The 26491-nt window shown below is 42.6% G+C and overlaps 1 protein-coding gene across 1 annotated transcript in view; it reads left to right on the forward strand.

Moving 5' to 3' along the window:
- LOC126457267 (circadian clock-controlled protein daywake-like) overlaps positions 1 to 26491 on the forward strand; it is a 43520-nt gene that overhangs the window by 16446 nt on the left and 583 nt on the right. The window contains exons 2-5 of the mRNA XM_050093431.1: positions 8170 to 8262; positions 13432 to 13567; positions 16162 to 16295; positions 22819 to 22971. Coding sequence (XP_049949388.1) covers positions 8170 to 8262; positions 13432 to 13567; positions 16162 to 16295; positions 22819 to 22971 — 516 coding nt within the window. The remainder of the gene's footprint in view (positions 1 to 8169; positions 8263 to 13431; positions 13568 to 16161; positions 16296 to 22818; positions 22972 to 26491) is intronic.

The following is a 26491-nucleotide window of genomic DNA, read 5'->3' on the forward strand; positions in this document are numbered from 1 at the left end:
ATTTGCATCGCTCTCTTGTTCGGTTTTAGGAACCCATACGAAGTACATGTTGGCAACAACGCTACTGACGGCCACCTTAAATTTGCGAGCACGGAGGCCAGATCGCATAACTTCAATGCTAATTAAATCAGACACAGCACATCATATCGAATTTTTTGTTAATAATTATTTCTGAGTACGGCCTACCCTGGAACAGCATTACAGTCTTGGGACCCACTACCTTTACATTGGATTCGCTACCAGTGATAAATTTCTGAGATCCCTTTCGAACAGTTCTTTTTTATACACACAGAACTGCATAAAATACAGGAAAACTTGGGGATTAACAAAACATTGGTGAAACGATTGGCTGTTTATTCTGAATATAAGAAAATATATCGGAATGTACCTGAACAGAAAAAAAAAAAAATTTCGTACCGTTTGTCTCAAAATGTGGTACGTTTTTAATGTCCGCTATATCCGGACAAAATTAGACGGTAACATACATGCAGTTGTTGGGAAAGCTCATAAAATGTCATCCCCGAGTGGAACGCATGTGACGCACACACCTGAGTACAGTTGTTCAGTTCGGGATCGATACATAACAGGTTACCAGAAAAAATATAAACAGACGACGTTTACTATTCGCCATATGTCGTTTAAGGCAGAGGGAAAGAAGTCACAGAGAGAAATTCTAAAACAAAGACACCGTACCTGATAGAAATGATTCCTCTTGAAATTACGAGAAATTAGCTTCCGAGAATAAGACGATGACAACAACATCAAAGAAATTACAATTCATCTAGAGGCGAACAGGCAGTGACATCCCTCGCCCAACAGAAAGGATCGTGGTTCAGTGCCGTTGCTATTAGATCGCTCGTACATTCCAGAGGGTACGCGGCTGCCTCGTCAGTTGCCGGATGAACCTTGAAGCTGGTAAACGAGTCGCCTTTCCAGAGTCACGTGGCGGCCTCGATGTCTGCAGTATACGTCTACGAGACGGAGGTCGGTATTATAGCAACTGGAAATGCAATATGTGCCAAACCAGTTCCACAACAGCCACACTTGTAGGAGTGGCCTCTGTTGCAACCAAACAGTAGCAGTTTCAAAACTCCGGACAGAGGTCTACAATTTTTCCCCACTCTGCTGTACAGCACATTCAAACCACACCTTATCCTTAACTGTGGCTTTGTTATTAATATGTTCTGAGCTTCTGTAACTGCAAAGCAAGTTCTTAGCGTTTGCTTCGGAAATGGTATTGGCAATTTATGTACAAGTAAATCAGGACTCAGACTGGTTCTTCCAGTTATAACGACAACTTACCAGCGAGAGTCTCTGTCTTATACCGTTAATGGCTTCAGCATCTATCCAGCGTACTTTGATTTTGCGGATACCATACACTTTGTCTTTCAGGAGCATCCACTAAGTGGTCAGGAATAACATACTCGTATCCTAGCAACAATACCGAACGAGGTGGAGCATTGATTTACACACGGAACTCGCATTCAGGAGGACGATGGTTCAAATCCGTGTCCGACCACCCTGATATAGGTTTCCCGTGATTTTCCTAAACCGCTCCAGGCAGATTCCGAGACGGGTCTTTACAAAGGGCAGGGTCGATTTCCTCGACCCTTCTTTGTAAAAACCAGAGCTTGCGCTTCCTCTCTAACGACCGCGTTGTCGACGGGACGTTAAACCCTTACTTCCTTCTTTTTCTCCTAGGAATCCTTACATGTGAATCATGGAGTCCTCATTTATCCGAAAATTACCTCGAGCAATTAAACAGAGAAACGACTCGTGGAGATAACATCTTGGACCTACTGATAACAAACAGACCCGAACTTTTCGACTCTGTAAGCGCAGAACAGGGATTCAGTGATCATAAGGCCGTTGCAGCATCCCTGAATATGGAAGTAAATAGGAATATAAAAAAAGGGGAAGGTTTATCCGTTTAGCAAGAGGAATAAGAGGCAGATTTCAGACTAACAGATCAAAACGAAAATTTCTGTTCCGACACTGACAATGTTGAGTGTTAATGGAAAAAGTTCAAGGCAATCGTAAACTGCATTTTAGACAGGTACGTGCCGAGTAAAACTGTGAGGGACGGGAAGAACCCACCGTGGTTCAACAACAAAGTCAGGAAACTACTGCCAAAGCAAAGAGAGGTTCACTGCAAATGTAATCGCAGCCAAAACCTCTCAGACAAACAGAAGCTAAACGATGTCAAAGTTAGCGTAACGAGGGCTATGCGTGAAGCGTTCAGTGAATTCGAAAGTAAAATTCTATGTACCGAATTGACAGAAAATCCTAGGAAGTTCTGGTCTTACGTTGAATCAATAAGTAGCTCGAAACAGCATATCCAGACACTCACCCCCCCACCCCCTTCTAAGAGCCGAGTACCGCAAGTCTCTAGAGGAACGGAAGGTTCCAGATGATTGGAAAAGAGCAGAGGTAGTTCCAGTTTTCAAGAGGGGTCGTCGAGCAGATGCGCAAAACTATAGACCTATATCTCTGACATCGATCTGTTGTAGAATTTTAGAACGTGTTTTTTGCTCGCGTATCATGTCATTTCTAGAAACCCATGATCTACTCTGTAGGAATCAACACAGATTCCGAAAACAGCGATCGTGTGAGACCCAACTCCCTTTATTTGTTCATGAGACCCAGAAAATATTAGATACAGGCTTCCAGGTAGATGCCTTTTTCCTTGACTTCCGGAAGGCGTTCGATACAGTTCCGCACTGTCGCCTAATAAACAAAGTAAGAGCCTACGGATTATCAGACCAGCTGTGTGGCTGGGTTGAAGAGTTTTTAGCAAACAGAACACAGCATGTTGTTCTCAATGGAGAGACGTCTACAGAAGTGAAAGTAACCTCTGGCGTGCCACGGGGGAGTGTTATGGGACCATTGCTTTTCACAATATATATAAATGACCTAGTAGATAGTGTCGGAAGTTCCATGCGGCTTTTCGCGGATGATGCTGTAGTATATAGAGAAGTTGCAGCATTAGAAAATTGCAGCGAAATGCAGGAAGATCTGCAGCGGATACGCACTTGGTGCAAGGAGTGGCAACTGACCCTTAACATAGACAAATGTAATGTATTGCGAATACATAGAAAGAAGGATCCTTTATCGTATGATTATATGATAGCAGAAAAATGGTAGCAGTTACTTCTCTAAAATATCTGGGAATATGCGTACGGAACGATTTGAAGTGGAATGATCATATAAAATTAATTGTTGGTAAGGCGGGTGCCAGGTTGAGATTCATTGGGAGAGTCCTTAGAAAATGTAGTCCATCAACAAAGGAGGTGGCTTACAAAACACTCGTTCGACCTATACTTGAGTATTGCTCATCAGTGTGGGATCCGTACCAGGTCGGGTTGACAGAGGAGATAGAGAAGATCCAAAGAAGAGCGGCGCGTTTCGTCACAGGGTCATTTGGTAAGCATGATAGCGTTACGGAGGTGTTTAGTAAACTCAAGTGGCAGACTCTGCAAGAGAGGCGCTCTGCATCGCGGTGTAGCTTGCTGTCCAGATTTCGAGAGGGTGCGTTTCTGGATGAGGTATCGAATATATTGCTTACTCCTTCTTATACCTCCCGAGGAGATCACGAATGTAAAATTAGAGAGATTCGAGCGCACACGGAGGCTTTCCGGCAGTCGTTCTTCCCGCGAACCATACGCGACTGGAACAGGAAAGGGAGGTAATGACAGTGGCACGTAAAGTGCCCTCCGGCACACACCACGATTTTTGACAGCCATGTTTGTTCTTGCAATTGATATTGCATGCGTAAATGCATGGACTGATTACAAGAAAACGCATCAGATTTAGGTGTTCCTAAAAATAAGGCACTTGATTTGCTTCACTTTAGGCCAAATGTGGGCAAAGTACTGACAAGAATAGATAAGCCAGCTGCCAGGATAAAGGGGTGTCCCTCTAGTGAGAGGCCAAGTACTTCAGAACGGGTCAACGTGGAAGCTCGTCCCGAAGCTGACGGTAGTTTGGACAACGTTGAGCATGTTCCAGTGGTCAGTGGCAAAAAATCGTTTGACTGGTGCAAGAAACCGGGTTGCAAAGGCAATACCAAATTTTATTGTGTAAAATGTAACATTCACTTATGTCTGGATAGAAAAAAATATGTTTCTTTGATAATAATTCTTCACAAGGGTAAAGCCATAGTTTATGTATATAATTATTGAGTAAGCTTTGTGTAGTTTATGTATTTTGATGAAATAAAAATCACATAAAATACTTTGAGCTTTCGAATTATACTGCACCCACTTGAACACAATGTCCTCATTTGCGGACGAGTTGTATCCCCCCTTGGGAGGCATCCCGGAATATTTTATACATCTGAAAAATCATAATTTAATTCGAAGGAGTGCATATTAATCCGGAAAGGAAATTCCTTGAAGGCTGTTCGACAGAGCGGAAAGGATGAAAATCTGAAGGCGCAAGATCACGTGAATAAAGCGAGTGCGGAATGACTCAACAACCTGTATAGCGTTTCTTGTCACTCTAGTAGGAAGCTAGTGGAGTAGAATCACTTCACGCACTCTTTCTTGTTGTTCTTGGACTGCGTCTGCAATACGTTTCAGTTGTTGAGAATAAATGTCATCAATGATGATTACACCTTGTAGAAGCGATTCGTATTACTCGACACCTTCACAGATACGCTAGAGGCATAAAATTATCTCTTATGGATGCGGGCAGGTCTTTGTACGGGGCTGCTTTATTTGGGCTCAACCATTCGTTTATTTTCCTTATGTTGGCATGAAGACACCATTTCTTATCACCAGTAACGTTACAGGATAGGATTGGACCGTGTTGTTCTCGAGCCAATTGATAACGTGAAAGCAGAGGCACGCATATGGCGCCCGCTGACTTTTGTGATTTTAGCTTAGAAAAGGGCGTACCTGTACACCCGATTTTTGAGCCTTCTCCATTGAATAGAAAAGTTCCACGATGATCACAGTTTTTCACATCTGGAATTTTTCGAACACACTGACGTCGGTCATTGTGGATGAATGCGTTTAAACGACCTTCATCAAGCCCCGGAAGTCTTCCCGAACGTGGAAAGTCAGTACTGTCAAAATAATTCTTCTTATTACGAGAGAACCGTTTTCTTGCTGTGCTCTGTCAAGTGGTGTTATCCCCGTACATGACGAAAATGTTTCTGATCGTTGCTGTCATCCCTCTACTGATCTCAAACAGATGAATGTGTCGGAAATGTTTCGATTTCTCCACTTGGTGCTCCACTTCCTGCCATCCACAGCATCGTTCACTACGTCCAGATGACAAAGTGACAGTATGTAAACTCAGATAGCAGCCGTGGACTACTGGTAAAACATGACAATCGATAAATTAGCCCCTTGAAACCGGAATGCCAACATGTAAAACAAAAAACCTACGAACTTATGCACCAACCAAATACATGTACAGACAAGCTAATGATAAAAATTTCAGAAAAACTGGATGATTAATTCAAGAGAAAGAGCAAGCTAACAACACTTTGGTCCACCTCTGGCCATTTGCAGGCAGTTACTCGATTTGGCCCTAATTGTAAGTACAATGCCAAGCCGAGTGCCTGCGTGCATAAATACCAGCACGTTACTGACTTGCTCAGTTTGTGAAGCTCTTTCTCTTGAATAAATCGTTCAGTTTTTATAAAATTGTAATCATTTGTTTGCTGTACACGTACCTCACATCTAATAATTTCCATTCCATTCGGACAATTCCTTCATGGTGAGTCTTTTTTTTTCTTAGATTTTATATCTCTCTCCCACAGTCTCTTATTTTCTCTCACTGATTTACGTCGTATCCCACTGCCACTGTCTCCTCTACTTAAACTCTCTCCTTCTGACTTACTTTCCCACTGCCACTGTCTCCACCATATCTAGGTTGGATCTTGGGGGATCTAACTAGTTTTTTTTTTCTATGCCCAAGTGTTTAAAATTTCAGTCAAACATTCGCCCTCTTCTGTACCTACGTGTTAAAGTTCGCTGGTCTTGGAGACCCACAGGCGTATGTACAGTCTCTGCATTTTTCATTAAAACCGTCTATTTTCTCTTTTCCTTCCACTGCTTCTATCTCCATCCACCTCTCTTTCTCTTTTATTGACAGTTTCTCTCACTGACCATCAATGTCTCTTCGTTCTTTCTCTCCACTAGCACTGTCTCCTCTCTGTTCCACCGTCACTGTCTCTGTGCTATTCTTTTTGTGCACAAAAATGTGCGAATATGTTCACATGCCAAAATATTTGTTGGGGAAGGCGGAATGTGGATTGGTGCAGCTGGTTCCCCACCTACGTCAGAGTTTTTTTAAAGAGGATCATATTTGACTTTTTTGTGCTAACAGGTGCATTGTTTCGTTGGTTTCCCTCTTTTCCCTGTTAAAGCAAGGTGTACAACTTACATAAAACCAATTCTGTAAGTCATTTAAGTTTCGACGCTTTATTTATGTACTTCGACACATTAACTGTACATACTTTGACACATGTAAACAACAAACAAGTACGCATAATGTAAGATTAATATAAAACCGTTTACTTTTTCATTTTTTCTGTATACTTTACGTAGTGGCCGTGCGGTTCCAGGCGCTACAGTCTGGAACCGAGAGACCGCCACGGTCGCAGGTTCGAATCCTGCCTCGGGCATGGATGTGTGTGATGTCCTTAGGTTAGTTAGGTTTAATTAGTTCTAAGTTCTAGGCGACTGATGACCTCAGAAGTTAAGTCGCATAGTTCTCAGAGCCATTTGAACCATTTTTTGTATACTTTACTCATCGAACGCATGTCATCGGAAATGCTTTGCTTATGATTTATATCTGAAAGGGGTAAAAACTTTGTTAGAAATATTTTGATGAACTTACAGTCTCTCCAGTATTACATAATTTGTGGCAGACATTTTAAGATACTTTTTAGCCGATTTCTGTCACCATAGCACAATTTTGGATTTATCTGTATAGAAGTAATGTGACCATTGTACAGAGGGAGCGCGTCGTAAAGTTTTATTGGTGAAAAGTGGCCTTAGATCCCTTGCGATGACCCTAGTACCTTTGCCATGTATTCGCTACGTCAGTTAAACAGACCGTATGTTACTTGCGTGTTTTACGAGCATAAGTACGGTAACCCTCAACCTCTGGACCTCGGTAACGGTTGGTGATATCGAAAAAAGTTTCTTGGTTCCCCGAGAATTTAACCTTAAGAACATATGGTAAAAAATCTGCCTTGAATAGCAGTTATAGAAGTGATCATCATCACAATAATTGGTATTTTTGATAGCCAAAATTCATGGTTTTTCGAGGTTTCCTCAGTAGCCGCTCATGAACAAATGGCGCATTTATAAGCCGCCTAAGGTCCACCACGGACCACACCTACCGCAAGAGAACCAACCGATTTGCTCAATTTGTCTGGGCTACAGGAAACATGTAATGTTTAAATTTTGATGCTGTGCTGTAGGGTAGCTACAGAAGGCTCGGCCGTTTTCTTCTGATAGCTATACAAATGGTCACTTGGCCAAGGGCTATCCAAAACTCTTGACCCTTTATCTCCGTAATCAAAAGAACTCCTGCATATGAGCCTCGGAAAAATCGCATTTTGACTGGCAGATTTTTGGAAAATATTGATAGCGTGGACTGTTGTGCACGGGCCTGTACACACTGTAGAATACCGATGATTGTCTTATAACATTAGTAGAATACAACGAACGAACGGACAAGTGGTATTAGTGCACACGTTAATTAACTTCAATATGCTTTTCGCAAGCGATCTTGTGTACGATTACATGTATAATTGGGGAGAGGGGTGGGGAGTACGGGGGTAGGGACGGGATGGAAAAGAGATAAAAAGGAAATAACGGCTTCCAGCCGCGCAGGTCAAAGCGGAAATGCAGCGGCGAGATTTGAAAATGTGTTTCGGATCAGGATGTTCTGCTTCTCTAGAACAGTTGCCTCAACCTCCACCGCCATCTGGACGCGCTTCGCTTCAGGCCCAAATTCCCAGCTTCCCGCTCGCCCACAGGAACGACAGAGTTCTGATTCCCGTAGTATTTCAGCTGTTGGTTTTACATGCGCACTGAATTGTAGAGTTCAGTTGTTAATTATTAAGGTAATTCCATCGTATCTATTTCTGTTTGTAACGTCTGCCATTTCTACACGAATAAACGATAAAAATTTTTCCTATTCCAGCGAGCTACATCAAGCCTTGCAAAATCAACGATCCTGGCCTGAATGAATGTTCACTGAAGAATGGTCGAGAGGCGATACCATCCATCCTAAAAGGTGAGACATTTCATCTACAATATTTGTAACATTTTTTGCGCCATTACTGACGTACACAGACGAGCCATTATATTATGACCACTCCCCCTTGCTGGCAACGCGAGCACTTGACGTGGCAAGAAGAGAATACAAACGGAGCTGAGACGAAAGGGGAATCATTCGAGTTGAACATAGTGCTTAGCAGCAGACGAGCCCGATTTATTCCCATGTTGATCCAACATTTATCTAGTTCACACAGTCTATTCAGTTACAGAGTAACATACAAAGATCAATACAGTTTTTCAGGCTAACTCATGACGAATAACGTGCATCTCCACACACGCAAACTGTTTTTACTGAGGTGAATAAGTTCCAAATTCCTACCACGTTAACAAAAGCACACCAGCGGCTGTTAGGCGCTCATTTCTGGCCCCAACCAAGGACAGCGACAAAAGAACACCTCTGTTCTCTCCCTCCTCGACTTGGTCTTGTGATCACTACTCGAGTCATGTTAGCTCTTAACTTCTGTACCATCATTCCAATTTATTTACAATTTTTGAACATACTTTATACTAACCAAATAAGATATATTTTTACATTACATCTGCAACGCAGTATGAGACATTAATTTTTTATATAGCTGAAATTATGTCTTTTGGAAAAGTATTTTACACTTTGAATCGGAACTGTTGGAACCTAGTGAAGTTCACAATTTACATATCCTATGTTACTGCTTTACTGAAATGACACACTCACAACAGTACTAGAATTTCATACTAATACCTAAATAAAGAACAATAATACAAATTATTTACGCAGAGGACATTGGTTGTGTTACTCTTGCGGACTTTCTGTTTTGCCCACAAGCATTGCAATGCAATATTTGTGTTTATACATTCCTCTTTTGGTGTAGCAATGTGTCATGTAGGTTCTTTCTGGAGATGTCTTCACTTTTCTTCACATGGAGTGTCATTTGTTTGTGACACATTGTCGTAATGAATATTTCTTATAAATAAAAAAGTTATATAATCTTCGACAATGTTCTGTGTAATGCATCGGTAGTAATAAATTAATTGGGATCGTTATTCTGTTGCGATTTCTTTTATTCTTTTTCTGAGTATACAATTCAGAGTTGCATACACTCAGAACCTCGCCGTGTTAGCATGCTGCAAGCTAGCTTTCAGCAATGCAGTTTATTTAACGACTCGGAATCTTCCGGACACGGCTGCACAGCCTTTCGTGGGTCGGCTGTCCCATCCTGTTTTCCGGCATACACCTCGCTCACTTTGCTCTGCGGCCTCACTCGTCAGCTACATGTTGCTCATCCCAGCCTTTGCTTTCTTCCTTTCGGCCATTGTCTCGCTTTTTAACGCGGGATCGGCCGTGTCATTACGGATTTGGCAGTGTTAGTTGCAGAGGGTGACCGGATGCCCTTCCTGCTGCCACCCCAAACCCCCCGGGATGTAAGTAGCGTACCCCAGCTGTCTGTGTCTAGTGTAAGCCATGAAATAGTGCGAACGTGTTCAAATGTCTGTGAGTCGTGCAAGTGAAGCGGAACGTGAGGATCAGCCCGGTATTCACCTAGCGGGATGTGGAAAACCACCTAACAACCACATCCAGGCTGGCTGGAATACCGGGCTTTGGCGTTAATCCTCCAGAGGGATTCGATTCGGGGCCGACGGGCCTATCCGAGTCCAGGAAGCAGCGCATTAGCGATCTCGGCTACCCTGGCGGGTACAGTGCAGCCCTGATCGATTTATACGTATAAAACCCATGGCTTGTAACGTTATAAGCTTCACGACGAACGACACTTAATTTATGGGAGTTACGTGACCTGTGCTCTGCTTAGAAGAATGTGGGGAATTAACCAACATTAGCGAGTTTAGAGTACTGGACCATGCCACTGCACAAGTAAAATAATACCTGTGTATGAACTTACAGAGCCCAAAAATCAAATCACTAAACGTACTAAACGGTCATGTGCCTGCCCACTGGCATTTGTACCAAAGGCATCGCTATTCTGGTCTCATCAGGAAGTAATCAGCAGTAGCGGGTTTGTGTCGCAAGAACAGAACTTCGACTGTATCGTAGACGTGTTCCTTCTGGTTCAGGTAAGACGAGTTTTGTGGCCAAGACATCAACGTTAGTTTATGACCGTGCTTCCCAAGTCACTATAGCACAAATCTGACGTTGTGGCACGGACCTTCAAAAACCTACCAGACTTGGCGAATCCATGTCACCAAAAATTTCTGCTATGTTGTGTTCCCAAGTCGGACCAATGTTTAGTCCAGCAGGTGATGATAATGATTTCGTTCATCAGTGTAATTAACTCATAATCAAGGATTTTTTTCCAGAATATAAATGTAGGATTACGACACACCCCTATCAAGACAAATGAGGTAGTTTCCTAGTTAAGAAGTCACACGTTCTGACTGCCAAATCTCACTTTTGTCGGGAGAATAAAAAAAATTATATATATCTTTTTGTACATAACTTACTTGTATCCAGAAAATGGAGGAAGTATTCTGATACTACAGAATTATGTTGCTCACCTTGAAAGTTTTCTTAATAAAAATTGTCATTTGACTTCATATTTCCTATTATTTCAAGCCGAGAAGCTCTTTCGGTAACGGTATGAGAAGGAAAGATTGGCAATCGACCAAACATAGGAAAGTATAATCTGTATTTTCGGGAGGAGTGCGTAGACCTAATACCAGTTTCCTCAGAACATATTAAGGAAAAAGTTGTATTACTATAGCAGCGTTTCACATCACAAACTTGTGGTGGTTATTCGAAACATACGACAAAAAGTGTGTTACATGAACGAGACGAAATGAGTCGTATTATTGTTTCAAATATTCATTCAACATTAGAAAAAAGTCTGAAAATACCATCCTGACACTGTGTTATTCACGAAAGCACTGTAATATTTTCCATTTAACTCCTGCGTGCACACTACACACGGTATAACAAGAATCAATCGTAAGCAAAACTCTTACAATGTTCTGGGGCGTCTAACATGGCGGCGCGGCTTTAAAACAGTTTAAAGCCTATGTGTGTAGCGCAATCTCCCCGTATTATATGTACCTCCAAGGTTATTACATTACAACATTAAACATCCTTGCGAACGTATTTTATTCTTAATAGTCAGATTCATTACGAGACGTGCAATTTCACGGAACGAGGACACCAGCATCGCTGGCACCTCCAAGATGCAAAATGCCCTTAACATCGAAACAATTCCAAAAAGTAGGCAACGCTGCATTTCAGAACTAACAGAATATAGTGATTTTTTTAATTATCATGTATAATATCTCCAGCTCTTCGAGACTTTCTCGTCTGGGATTTTTTGTTCAAAATGCACATATTACTCATCGTAGATTCACTTCAGCTACACTCCTTTAGTCCATCTTTTCTTCCAATAACTATTTTCAGTATGTGAACCATTATTCTTGACGAAGGCTCTCATAGCTTGCAGTCACGAATGCTGTCATACATGGGAATTAGACCCATGTCAGCAGATCCCACGTTTGAGAAACGAGTTTGATATTCTAACAATTCATGCTTCAGATTTCATTGCTGAAGAACCTTTGTGTGCCGGTAAATTCCATTAATGAATTTATGGATACGAGGCCTCAGGGCTTCTTCTCAAGTACTCTTTTCTTCCGTTGCTCACAAAGACGTGCAGGGTTACTGGCTTCTTCCGACTACTTAGACTGCAGTTTCATTTATGTCTAGAAGTTGTGGATGTATCACTCTCTCCATAGCAATATTATACAAAAAATTTTAATTTGTTTTAATAAGATCTGAACACGAGGAGACACTTATTTGCGCAATCTCTTTTGCCTGCATTAAACTACATGACAGTCACCTTGCAGATAGCGTTCTTATAATTTATTGGAAAACACGATACATTCTGTTTACTGATAAGCCAATTGCACTAGGTACAAATAGAATACTCCAGCAGTACATACCCTAACACCACACTCTACACTTCCTCGATGTTTTCCATCTGTGGTGCCGTGCAGTTCTAGGGGCTTCAGTCTGGAACTGCGTGACCGCTACGGTCGCAGGTTCGAATCCTGCCTCGGGCATGGATGGGTGTGATGTCCTTAGGTTAGTTAGGTTTAATTAGTTCTAAGTTCTAGGCGACTAATGACGTCAGAAGTTAAGTCGCATAGTGGTCAGAACCATTTGAACCATTTGAACCAACTGTGGTTGCTGTTTCGGGAAGTCGTTCACCTGGACCAATTCCGACAGAGGTGCGATAACTTGCCAATATTGCCAGCCATCAATGTTTTGTAAATATTCGAAAACTTTCAATGAAATTCCGCTGCCACAATCGTCAAGAACGAAAGTTTGGAGACTACGCAGTTCACAGTTTATCTATTTGAGAACACACGGAACATGGCTAACTCAGAAAAACCTGCAGACAACGGTATTACCCAAATCGCGTTTAAATATGACTTACGTTACTGCGTAAAATGTACCAACATAAAAACAAAATTCCACAGCAAGCAGCTAAGCGCCGCACTGACAAAAGATTATCTTTTCATCGTTCGTATACGAGGGCGTGCTGCAAAGTCATGCCTGGAAACGTGTAACATGGCGATTTGTAACGTAACTATCTCGTTGAGTGTGGAACAGCTTGATGGAATCGAGTTTCGAATTCGAAGATTTTGTCCACACACAGATCACCCTCTTCTTCAGCATGACAATGTCAGACCATACACGAGCGCTGCGACGTCTTCAGTAATCGAGCACCTTGGGCTCACTGTCATCGGTCACCCTCACGACTTGGCACCATCTGGTTTTCATCTGTTTCCAAAAGCCAAAGAACACGTTCGAGAACTTCAGTTTGAAAATGATGAAGCGGTGCAAGCAGAGGTGCGGCTGTGGCCCCGTCAACAAACATTCTACAGCGACTGTATAAATAAAGTGGTCTCGCGTAAGGAGAAATGTGTTCGTCGCCAGGGTGACTATGTTGAGGAATAAATATATAGTTTCAATAATAAAAGTGCAGAATGTCAATAACGTTTCTGTTATTCAAAAAGGTTTAAGAGTTTCCATTCAAAAACATTCGGAAGCATTACTTTTCAGCACGCCCCCGTAAAACGTGTGTATACGAAGGCATAGTGGTTGTAATTGAAGCCCGTCCCCGCTGCACACCTGTTACTCGTGCTGTTGCAGGAGACCCCAAGTACCGGGTGCCCAGCATGGAGCCGCTGGTGATCAGCGAGGTGAGCGTGGCGGACCGCGGCCTCAACATCACGCTGCGCAACGTGCGCCTGCACGGCATCACCGACATCGAGTTCCGATCCTCTGTGTAAGTGCGCCCCGCTCTGGACTCTCAGAGGGCAGCGCGTCACGCCTCAAATATCAGACTTAGTTAACGTAGAGTACCGAACCAGTGGTCATGAGGCCCCCAGGATCACAGACTACGGGCGTCAGTAGGAATGTGAAGGAACATTGGGATGTATGTCTTAGTAAATGCAACGATTTGGATAACCTGAGTAATAAATATCCATCTCTGGGACTAAAATTTTTGGACCATAATAGACGAAGTACGAGGATATTGTACAGATAGGTATGTACCCAGCAAAGTTGTGAGGAATAGGAAGGACTTACTGTGTATGAACAACTAGGTTATAAATTTGCTCTGAAAACAAAGCGAGTTTATTTACAAACGCAGCAAAAGTTTCATAGACAAACAAACAATGAACGATCTAAAATTAACGTAAGGTGAACTATGTTTAGAGCGTTTAAGGGGGTAGACCAGGATAAAGCTCGATCTTAGAGCCTATATCATGATTGTTTTTGAAGTGTGGCGTTTATTAAGAACCTACAGTTGCTAGTCCGTCTCCATGGGTGAGGGGTCAGCACGATAGACTGCCATGTGGTGGATCCGTGTTCGATTCCCTGTATTGCCGAGGATACTTCCTTGACTGGAGGCGTGGAAAAATGAGCACTCAGCCTTGTGTGACCACGTGCGGGGCTATTGGTCCGAGTAGTAGCGGCTCCAGGGCAAGAAAACTGACAACGGCCGGGAGAGAGGCGTGCAGACCTCCCGCCCTCCATACTGAAAGCAATGACGTCATTGGCAGAGGACGAAACGGCGGTCAGCTGAATTGCAAACCAGATAAGGAACTGTCAAGGGATGAATATAAGGTGACGTCAACAACAGGAGAAAATAGTTCAGTGGGAGTAGGATTCGTTAGGACCGGGAGCGTAGGATAGAGAGAGAGTCTATTTCGCGTGCCGTTAGTTCCATTCAGTGGCAGAACCTCCCTTTGATTCTGGAGACCCGCAAGGATATCTTGACTGTACCGTGGTGAGCCGCGGTTTGGTTGAGAAACCTCCTGTTAGACGCAGACATTCGCCACAGACTTGCTCTGTTGGGACACCTGCAGGCATTCTTTGCACTGCACAATCGCAACTTCACAGTTGGGAGAGCATCAATCCACGAATCAATTGTGTGGTGGAATGTAACTGCCTTCAAGGGACGGTTTAGACACTCCAAAACACCGTTTGCATGCTGTCATGTGTATCCCGTACAGTCGAGCGAATGCACAAATTATTCTATCTCCCTTTAAAGGACCTGATCATAAATCACTATCTGAAATGTCAAAACGTCCGAGCGAACTTTGCAAGTTGTGCATTGCGTTAAACACCTGTGGAGCAGCAGTCTCGTTTAGCACGCTCGCGATCTCTACCGGCTTGCTCAAGTACACCTCTTGAGTTAACGAAAGCACGGTGCGATGCAGCTCCGCAAGCATATGCACCGTAGAAGTGTGACAGTACGTCTGGTCCAGCCGAAGTGTGGAGGTCCCGCAGGTACAGTGACGACCTTCTATTTCCTCCTGTGCAACGATCGTCCTAACCATGAAGTCTTTCAGTAACATATTTTCCGGACATAGGTGGGTTTGGATAACATGGCTAACCTCACTGCCGGAGCGGCTGTCGAGTAGTCCAAGCACATGTGCACATTTGGCGTCTGCGTTATCCCGGTGGTACCAAAATTGCTTTCGATGTGGTTCACCCACACCACAGTGACGGACAATCCTCCCAGAGGGCATATTTTGATGCCATACGGTTCACTTGCGCTGCTGAGGCATTTCGAGAACGTGACAGGGGTTAATATTACTCGTCCTACTTGAGAGCAAGATGACGCTCGACACCTAGGTAGCGTAAGTTGACAGAAAAAAAATTAGCAAATTTTTATATGACGATCAGTTTGGCTGTAGCAAAGGGGAGAATCTGTCGACCTGGGAAAAGCATTCGCCAACGTAAAACGTTTGAAATCCGAGATAAATAAGGGTAAACTACAAGGGAAGACGAAAAAGTGCAATGTGTACATAAACCAAGAGAGAACAACAAGACTGGAAGACAAGAACAAAGTTCTTGGAGTAAATTGGGTTTACGAAAGGGATGTAGACTTCTACAGATGCGGCGGTCTTCACAAAATAATTGGAGTAATGTACTTTACGTCTAGGAAATATTATAAAATGTTAAATAGTTTCTACCTATAAGAAAATTCAGTTTGTTAACCCACTACACTGTTGTTTCATCTGGGACTAACATCGCTAACGTTTTTATGGACTTCTACACAATAGGAGTCAATAAGTTTTTTCATATATTCTCAGCTCTGCCTCCCTACTGATTCACTATGAAATATTAGGGCAAAGTAACTGTAAGCCGTTTATTTATTACAAAGCATACCAATAGTTAAATTTCCTGTGTAAGTAGATGCAGCTTTGCAGAAATTCATGGAGAGCACAGAGCGTCAGAACTGAAGTTAAAGCACTTTTACTTTCCCGCGAGTGATCTTATTCAATGCCATTAACGCAATAGAATTCTTTTATATCTCCACTGATCCAGTTTAACATGCATGGCAGTATAGGAATGTAACCTTTGTCGTAGATTTGACTCAAAAGGCAAGAAGTTCGAGTGGGACTTCTTCCTGCCGCGGCTGCAAGTTCTAGCCGACTACCAGGTGGACGGCAAGATTCTCGTGCTGCCCCTGAAAGGCAGTGGCCCCGCCAACATTACTCTCCGTAAGTACTTTGCGACTTTGAACCACGTCACGTATTTAAGTGAAACTCGTAATAGCTGTTTCTGAAATTTATTTATGCTCTCTGCTGGCTTGTTAACTAAAATCCTCGATTAATAATAGCATATTATTTTGAATCTAATCATACTCACATTAGTAATTTCAATAATTACATGTTTTTTTATGTATTCTATGAAATATACCAACTAATTCACAGGAAGTTCATTTAGATATCACTCAGTTACGTTTCTGAATGTTAACACACATTACACTCCAAGGCAATTCCCTTCCGTAGATATCAATAAGAAATCACTTGGTCCCTCTAAAGAGGACACAAGTTTCATCGACGAATTTTGTACCTGGACAAGAAAGAGATGATTATGTATCAACATTTATGCTCCATACAAAAATAAGTCTTACAGAAAAGACATCGTGGTGAAACATTGATTGCCAGGTCTATAGCTGGAGAATAATCATGAAATTAGTTACGTTTTTCTAACTGGACAATAATTTGATATGTGGCTATGTATGTCAGAAAAATATAACAAAAAATCTTACAGCGACGTCAAATATTCCTTATGATACTGTTTTCGTTGCCATGAACGATAATTAACTGCACAAAGAACTTCAGTAACAGCTAATATGTTATAGCTTTTTCAGTTTCAGATGACTTTCAAAAATCTTTACAATGATTTGTTCATGACAAAAGAGCAAAATTTAGAGTTTCCAGCAACCAGATTAAGATAATGATAAAACGAGGTAACAAAACTTTACTTTTTTCTGTAACTGGCATAAAAACAGATAATCTCTATGCTTTAGGATGTGCTGATGACGTACACGTCAATGAAAGTGTAAGATTAGTTCTCGTTTTGAAGTTATGATAACTATAGGTTTAAGTTGATACATGTATAGACCTTGATGTTGTCTCTCAGAGGAGGGGCACTGAAGACTTAACCGCTTTGCCTGGCGTTTGTAGTTTTCTGCTGGTGATTCCCTGATTAGTGTCCAGCAGTAATTGGCTAACACTGAGACATTCCATTTTCCTGGTGTCTCATTTCCTCCTCCGAAATTTGCTGGTGGAAGCGTTTTCCGTGCTCGTTGCTAACAGCACCACAGTTGTCAGGAAAGAAGTCCAAGTGAGAATCTAGGAATTGTAACTTTAAGAACATGTTGCAACCCCAATCTGCTGTAGCAGTGCAGAAGATTTGCCACAATATCGTTAAAGTTTTCTGCTCTCTTATTTCGTAGAGAGTTTGTTGGCACTTGAACGACGGTATCCCGAGTTAACTTTTGATCACCCGACACGGGGTGTTGAAATGCTGATCTCTGTACAGTCTGCATATGTTTGGTTCCTCGAATATCCCCTATTTTATTTTCGCCTCACTAAGGAGTGGAAATTGATCGTTCAAATAGAGAAATGCTTCCCCGTTTTATCCGTGGCCTTAACAAAGTTTTTCGTTTGGCCGAATTTTGTATGAAGAGCATGCAGAATTACGAGTTTTCTTATTCGACAAGATCAGTGGTTCAAATGGTTGACGTTTAGGTCAATCTCCCTTTTTTATTTTTGTAATGAAGAGCTTTGACACTGCTATCCCAGAGTCCCAGGAAGCAACACAGTTTGGTAGCCGTGTTGTAGCCCAAGTAATACGCCTGTAGCTTTCAGATCCCTGGAAATTTTCCATAGCTGCCATTACTCGCTGTTAATCTCAACAAAATACCGAGTTATTTTCGCTTTCTAAAAGTGGATGGAATGCCATACGGCGATTGCGGAACGCTGTCACATTTACCACTTTATCAAGACGGTTCCACTGTTGTAGTCTCAACGCCAACAGTTCAGCTTTACCTTTAGGCAATTCCATATCTCTCACTAGGTCATTAAGTTCCTAGTGTGTTATTTTGCGAATCTCTGTATACTCATTATTATCAGGATTTCCGAAGAATTGGGTTTTGAAGATGACGGTGCAGCACTAATTTCACTACCGCCCTTGTCACTGCCACTGTCAAGTGAGGCAGGAACAGGCAGTCTCCGTGGAGGACTGGTCACGTGGCCAACGACATGTTGGATGCGCCAAGAAAGACTTTCTCTTATTGGAAATGCCATGTGTTAAAGGAATTGTCATACAAAATAACAATCACTCCCATGGTTTGATGGTTCTCGCCGGATCACGGGTATAGAAGTCCCGTGGAAGATCTTTTACGATTCCATTGCGAATGAAGACTCTAAACACAAGATATGAAGCATACATGAGGAGCCCACGGTTTGTACTGGCCCCTGATGTCACAGCCAAAGGACAGTCTGTACTCCTTCCTAATATATGACGTTACGACCTCCTTAAGATATCAGTGTAGCCTGTCCGCGAATGTAGCAAAATGTCAACACCGATTACGCATTTGCAAAGCGCAATGAATCACAGTAATTACAATGACCCCACGCACTAGCTACACTACAGTAATACCCTCTTCCAACGCAGGAACGGAACACAGATTGTAACAGATAGAAACTACGCTGAAATGAAACATGCTCAGCTCCTCGCTTCCTTTTCCCCTTCGCCGTGTTGCTTCGAGCACGGGCGACAAACTTCATCACTCTTTCTACCATGAACGGGATTTCGAAGCCTATATGGGAAGGGATTGACAATGAATCCTAAGAAAGTGTAATTAAATGCACCCCCTTTAACGTGGAAAGAGATCTAATTCGCGTATTTCATTGTCGTTTTCGTTATCAATGTGACCGACACAGTCAACAAACATTTATTTCATCCCAATTACTTTTTCAGTGTTGCCTAGTGTAACTAGAGGAGAATTTCTGCAGTGAAAAATATCATTCAAAAATCAACAATGACAAAGAGTAACTTAATTGTTTTCGAGAAGAAATGAACACTGTAAATGAAATATCTGGCTTCAGTCAATATTTTGGCACAAATTACAGAAAATTTTAAAAGAATTTTATGAGACAAGCGGTCGAATATGACTGAGAGGACGAACCGTTCACACTACGTAACACGTAATAGAAGTAACAATTACTTTTGTGCAGGCCTGTGAAAAGAAATTGAGCTACAGCATAATTCGTCGTTTTAAACATGGAGGAAGAGAACGTCGTGCTCTGTTCGAAGGGACAGCACAAGTTACTACGGAAAAGTATGTATTTTCACATGATTCTAACCTAACAAGGAATTCAGCTAGTCACTGGTTGCTGCTTCAAGTGCCCTTTCGGCAGACATGAGTCTTGAGTTGCTGTCATCTACTCTGTTTAGTAAGAAACATGGAACGGCAGTACATAGATGTCACAAATGCATGAAGAGTTGAGTTTCAAAACAGATCCACGTTACTGAAACTCGCAGTGTAACAACCATTGAAGCCAGCAACAGAGAAACAAGTCAGCGTTTTCGACGGACAAGATCTACGATCTATAAATTCAGAGATTAGTTTCAAGGGACGCTCTACAGCTAAGCAAATTATGCTCTTTTGTACCCTGATTGTACAGTGGAGTAGTAGAGTTATCGCTGAACCCAGAGAATGCTATGGAATGCTCTCGACATTAACCTCTTTGGAAGGAAAACTTTTGCCACTTACTGATCAGATTATGTTGAAAGGAAGCTTTCCAGCTCTTACACACAAATCATAGAGTGTAGAGCCTGAATTAAAAAAATATTTAAAGTATATCATTTTAATTACCTCTATGGTCTAGCAGTGTCTGCCTACTCCATCTAAGACAAAACACGAGTAATTTAGATCTCTGCTATTGCACACCCTTTACTCGTTGACTTTTTTTCTCATAGAGAAAGAGAGAATTAACATAACCATTGTTCTGCGAGATTAAGCCGCTATTTTGTGTATCAATATTGAAGAGAATAAAAGGTCTTATATTCAGGTGGACATAACAAATGAAGTACTGATATTTACCCTTGACATTTATCGGTAAATGTTTGTGGAGATGTATGTCCAGTGTTTCTGTTGTTGTACACTCCTGGAAATGGAAAAAAGAACACATTGACACCGGTGTGTCAGACCCACCATACTTGCTCCGGACACTGCGAGAGGGCTGTACAAGCAATGATCACACGCACGGCACAGCGGACACACCAGGAACCGCGGTGTTGGCCGTCGAATGGCGCTAGCTGCGCAGCATTTTTGCACCGCCGCCGTCAGTGTCAGCCAGTTTGCCGTGGCATACGGAGCTCCATCGCAGTCTTTAACACTGGTAGCATGCCGCGACAGCGTGGACGTGAACCGTATGTGCAGTTGACGGACTTTGAGCGAGGGCGTATAGTGGGCATGCGGGAGGCCGGGTGGACGTACCGCCGAATTGCTCAACACGTGGGGCGTGAGGTCTCCACAGTACATCGATGTTGTCGCCAGTGGTCGGCGGAAGGTGCACGTGCCCGTCGACCTGGGACCGGACCGCAGCGACGCACGGATGCACGCCAAGACCGTAGGATCCTACGCAGTGCCGTAGGGGACCGCACCGCCACTTCCCAGCAAATTAGGGACACTGTTGCTCCTGGGGTATCGGCGAGGACCATTCGCAACCGTCTCCATGAAGCTGGGCTACGGTCCCGCACACCGTTAGGCCGTCTTCCGCTCACGCCCCAACATCGTGCAGCCCGCCTCCAGTGGTGTCGCGACAGGCGTGAATGGAGGTACGAATGGAGACGTGTCGTCTTCAGCGGTGAGAGTCGCTTCTGCCTTGGTGCCAATGATGGTCGTATGCGTGTTTGGCGCCGTGCAGGTGAGCGCCACAATCAGGACTGCATACGACCGAGGCACACATGGCCAACACCCGGCATCATGGTGTGGGGAGCGATCTCCTACACTGGCCGTACACCACTGGTGATCGTCGAGGGGACACTGAATAGTGCACGGTACATCCAAACCGTCATCGAACCCATCGTTCTACCATTCCTAGACCGGCAAGGGAACTTGCAGTTCCAACAGGACAATGCACGTCCGCATGTATCCCGTGCCACCCAACGTGCTCTAGAAGGTGTAAGTCAACTACCCTGGCCAGCAAGATCTCCGGATCTGACCCCCATTGAGCATGTTTGGGACTGGATGAAGCGTCGTCTGACGCGGTCTGCACGTCCAGCACGAACGCTGGTCCAACTGAGGCGCCAGGTGGAAATGGCATGGCAAGCCGTTCCACAGGACTACATCCAGCATCTCTACGATCGTCTCCATGGGAGAATAGCAGCCTGCATTGCTGCGAAAGGTGGATATACACTGTACTAGTGCCGACATTGTGCATGCTCTGTTGCCTGTGTCTATGTGCCTGTGGTTCTGTCAGAGTGATCATGTGATGTATCTGACCCCAGGAATGTGTCAATAAAGTTTCCCATTCCTGGGACAATGAATTCACGGTGTTCTTATTTCAATTTCCAGGAGTGTAGTTGTGGTTCAAAAATGGCTCTGAGCACTATAGGACTTAACATCTGAGGTCATCAGTCCCCTAGAACTTAGAACTACTTAAACCTAACTAACCTAAGGACATCACACACATCCATGCCCGAGGCAGGATTCGAACGTAGCGGTCGCGCGGTTCCAGACTAAAGCGCCTACAACCGCTCAGCCACACCGGCCGGCGTAGTTGTGGTCTTCTGCCCGAACCCTGGTTTGGTACAGTTTTCAGTGCTACTCTATCTTGTGCAGCTCTTTTCATCTCTGTGTAACTACCACAGCCTACATCTCTTTGAACTTGTTTACTGTTTCCGAGGCCTTATTTCGGCTTATATATTTCAGTGCTCTGTGAAATTTTAGTCGCTGTATCATGTCTCCCATCTCCAGCTATTTCGTCTTCTGTACATATCATACCGTTTTCATGTTAGTTGCCCTTATATAGAGCGTCACCTTTCAGCCTTACCTTCTTTGCTTATTACTGGCTTTCCGTCTGAACTCTTGATATTCATATAGCTGTCTCCTTTTTCGTCAAAAGTCACATTAAACTTCCCATAGACAGCTCCTTACGTAATCATTCTGCACATTCTGTCAATCTCAGTTCTAAGGCGTTTGTATGCTATTTCCCCTATTTCTTTTGATGCATTTTTATATTTCCTCCTTTGAACAATTAAATTTAATATTTCCTTTGTCATCCAGGGATTTTTAACAGATCTGGTCATTCTACCTATGTGAGCTCTTTCTTCAGTTTTCATCTGCAATTAATTTGTCTCTGCTTCTATTATATTTATTGCCAGCCGCCTGGGGTAGCCGAGCGGTCTGGGCGTCTTGTCACGGTTCGCACGGCTTCCCCCGTTGGAGGTTCAAGTCCTCCCTCGGGCATGGGTGTGTGTGTTGTCTTTAGCGTAAGTTAGGTTAAATTAATTAGTGTGTAAGCCAAGGGATCGATGACCTCAGCAGTTTGGTCCCGTAGTTCTTACCACAAATTTCCAATTTTATTGGCATACATAATATAGAGAAGAAAAGAAGGTAAGAGATATAGCAAGTTTGGCCTAACAACAAGTTAGACTCAACCTGTGGTGCCAAAAATATAGAGGTACATAAATTGCCCTACTAGGCTAGCCTGTGTTTTCCAGTTGACGTACCACTAGCGCTGAAGTTCGAGTACGAGCTGGTGAAGAAGGAGGACGGGAAGGAGTACCTGAACCCAACCAGGGCGACGCCCACCTTCGACACCAGCCGGACCTACATACAGCTCGACAACCTGTTCAACGGTGACAAACTGCTGGGTGAGTCAGAGAGGAAAACAGCGACCCTCATAAAGCACGTGAAACTTCATAGGTCAAGTTGAGATTGCTTTATTTGGCTCGCTATCACTAGTACGCTTTTAGACTGAGGGAATAACTATCTTTCAACAACAGTCAATCCCACATTTAGTAAATAGTAAACTTAAATATTCCAAGTATGCTTGCTACTTCCATTGCATTTTTAGATTCTAAATAAGGATCTAGTTATTATATTTATTTACTCATTTTGTAACACAAACGCGTAGATATCACACACAAAGTATATAATACATAATTTAAAAAAACACGCAATACAAAAGACGTTTTTCAAGTTCAGTACTACGGCACTCATTTAACCTAGATATTCTAGTGCTTCACTTGGGCAGTTGTGCATATCTTATAGGTTTTCTAGGGCTGGATCCTTCCGTCTTGTAAAATGAGTCATTCACAGTAGCACGATACAGTGGGTATGTCCTTACATATGATGGCGGAATGCAAAACTCAAAGGACTGGCGGGAAACACTGAAAATTCATTTCTCGTGACAACAAATATTTAAAACCTTATTTGGCAGAGAAGTCCGCTATAAAGGGTAAAAAAGGTGACCTCTCGACCCACTTATTTATGAGGAATCGAAAGCTTTTCGGTTAATTTCATGAGAGAAAAAAGTCTCTGTGGAATTGTAATCAGCAGTTAAAATCGAAACTTACTTCCAAATCAAAACAGTGTGCCGGCCGGGGACTCGAATCTGGGACCCTTGCCTTTCACAGCAAGTGATTTACCAACTTTTTTTAAAATTTTATTATCTTCGTTATTGTTTCTTACATTTGTTCAGGGCGGACATCCCACGACACCCGTTGAAGTTCGTTGATGATCCATTCATTCAGTTTTTCTTATTTTTATTATTACAGAGGGCAGCTAACCCTCTGACCGAACAAGCTAAGCGACCGTACCTGCAGCGGCTGAGCTATCCAAGCAAGAATCGCTCCCCGCCCTGCAGCTGTACTTTAGCCAGTACCTCATCTCCCAGCTTCCAAACTTCACAGAAATTCTCCTGTACACACTGCGGGACTACCATTTCTGTAAGGAAGAATATTGCGCAGACATTGCTTAGTTACAACCCAGGAGATTGTTCCCAGACTGAATTTTCACTCTGCAGCGGATTGTGCGCTGATGAGAAACTTCATGGTAGATTAAAACTGGGTGCTGGACCGGAAGCCGTACGTAGAAAGGCGAGGGTCCCAGTTGCGAGTTCCTGTGACACAGTTTCAATCACTGTTTCTCATCACCACAAACCCAGCTGCACACGAAAATTTATTCTGAGAGCAGGCTAAATAGTATTTCGAAATACGCTCAAGTTGTTTTTTTGGTAATGGATGAATGAAGAACTTGACAGTAAAAGCTTCATATTTTAGTCGTTTCAATAGAATTAGGCTATTTTGCCTTCTACGGTTCTCGTGTAATTTTTATGTCCCTACCTAACTTTTTTATGATGCGGAAGTGAAATATAGCTGTTACTCAAATAGATTAAACATCTTTTACTTTGTGATAAGTGTTTTGATATCAAATCGACATAACCGATTAAAACTATCCCTGTTCCTCGCGATTTAAATATAAGACAACTAAATGGAAAAGCTGAACTACTCATCTCAGTACATCAGTGTTGTATGCCCACTGAAACTCTCTTTCTGCGCAATTTGTTTGTTTGACATTTCCTAGTCTTCTTTCACTTCGTCGATACAACAACGTGTTTTTATGTGCAAATCTAATATCATTTGTGTACTTTAGAACAAATTCTGTAACAACACACCCTGCTGTCACATGTTTAACCTACATTAATTTCGTGAATTTGAGAGGAAGGATGTACATGAAAGGATGAACGTGAATGTTGAAGTTACGTCTAAACAATCAAAGAGTATTCGTAACAACATTAGTTCAATAACTATACCACGCTCATCAACGTTTTTACGCTTATGGCAAAGCTCGGGTTAGTATGATCACTATGGCCTTTGATATTGTATAGCACAGCTACAGTGTGAATAAACCGAAAATGATAGGTCCACAAGGTGTCCTTGTCATGTGTACATAGTCTTCCATTCCCCAGTGCTTTAATCACTTACCTGAAACTCCGCACAAGTACCCCAATGAGAAATAAGAAAAGAACTTGTGACAAGAAAGGAACTCCTATTTTAGACAATGTGTCTGTGTGTATACTGCATGTTTTAAAGTACATTATTTCGCAAATGTTAGGGTAATAAATTTTCTCGTATTTCCGGCCGCACGAAATGGTTTAAAATCCACAACAAATTTTCGACAGAGTACTCTGCAGTCATTGTCAAGTGATAACTGTCTTCTGGCCGTCGGCAGCAACACCACGACAGTCACTAACTGGCAATGACTCAGAAATAGTCCATCAAAAGTTCGTGGATTTTAAAAAGCTTGACGCGGTTGGAAGGTCGAGACGATTTTATCAGTATATTTTGCCGTGAAACCACGCATTATTATAAATGTTGTCCAGTAACCTATTTATGTCTATTGTGAATAGGTTGGTCATAATGGTCTGTTACAGTGCGTTGTCTCCAACATTTTGTGTTTAAATTGTACACAAATGCAGGTTTTCAGAGACATATGACCTTAATGACTCTTAGAAATAGTACGTCTCCTTACAAAAATCATTTTAAGAGGAGGAAACAATGATAGAAATAAAAGAAAGGTTCAGGAGCACAATTAAAATTCAAGTTGAAAGGATATCAATGATACAGTTCGCTGATGACATTGATATACTGAGTGAAAGTGTAGAAGAATTACATGATCTACTGAATGGAATGGACAGTCTAATTAGTAAAGAGGAGGGATTTAGAGTAAATCGAAGAAAGACGAAAGTAATGAGAAGTAGTAGCAATGAGAACAACGAGAAACTTAACATCAGGATTGATGGTGACGACGAAGTTAAAGTGGCAAAAAGGGCATTCCTGGCCAAGAGAAGTCTGCTAGTATGAAACATAGGCCTTAACCTAAGGAAGAAATTTCTGACAATGTGCGTTTGGAGTACAAGATTGTGTGGTAGTGAAACATGGATTGTGGGAAAACTGGAACAGAAGAGAATCGAAGCATTTGAGATGCGGTGCTAGAAAAGAATGTTGAAAATTAGGTGGACTGGTAGAGTAAGGAATGAGGAGGTTCTGCGCAGAACTGGAGAGGAAAGGAGTATGTGGGAAACAATGACAAGGAGAAGCGACAGAATGATAGGACATTTATTAAGACATCAGGGACTAACTTCCACGGTACTAGAGGGAGCTGTAGAGGGCAAGAACTGTGGAAGGAGACAGAGATTGGAATACATCCAGCAAATAATTGCGGACTTATGTTGCAAGAGCTGCTATGAGGTGAAGAAGTTAGCACAGGAGAGAATCCAGTGGCGGGTCACATCAAACCAGTGAGAAGACTGATCAAAAAAAAAAAAAAAAAAAACGACGCAGTTTGGAATTTATGCGTCACCAGATATCCAGGAGCGATTACTACACG

Source organism: Schistocerca serialis, chromosome 2 (assembly GCF_023864345.2).
Source record: "Schistocerca serialis cubense isolate TAMUIC-IGC-003099 chromosome 2, iqSchSeri2.2, whole genome shotgun sequence".
NCBI classification, from domain to species: domain Eukaryota; kingdom Metazoa; phylum Arthropoda; class Insecta; order Orthoptera; family Acrididae; genus Schistocerca; species Schistocerca serialis.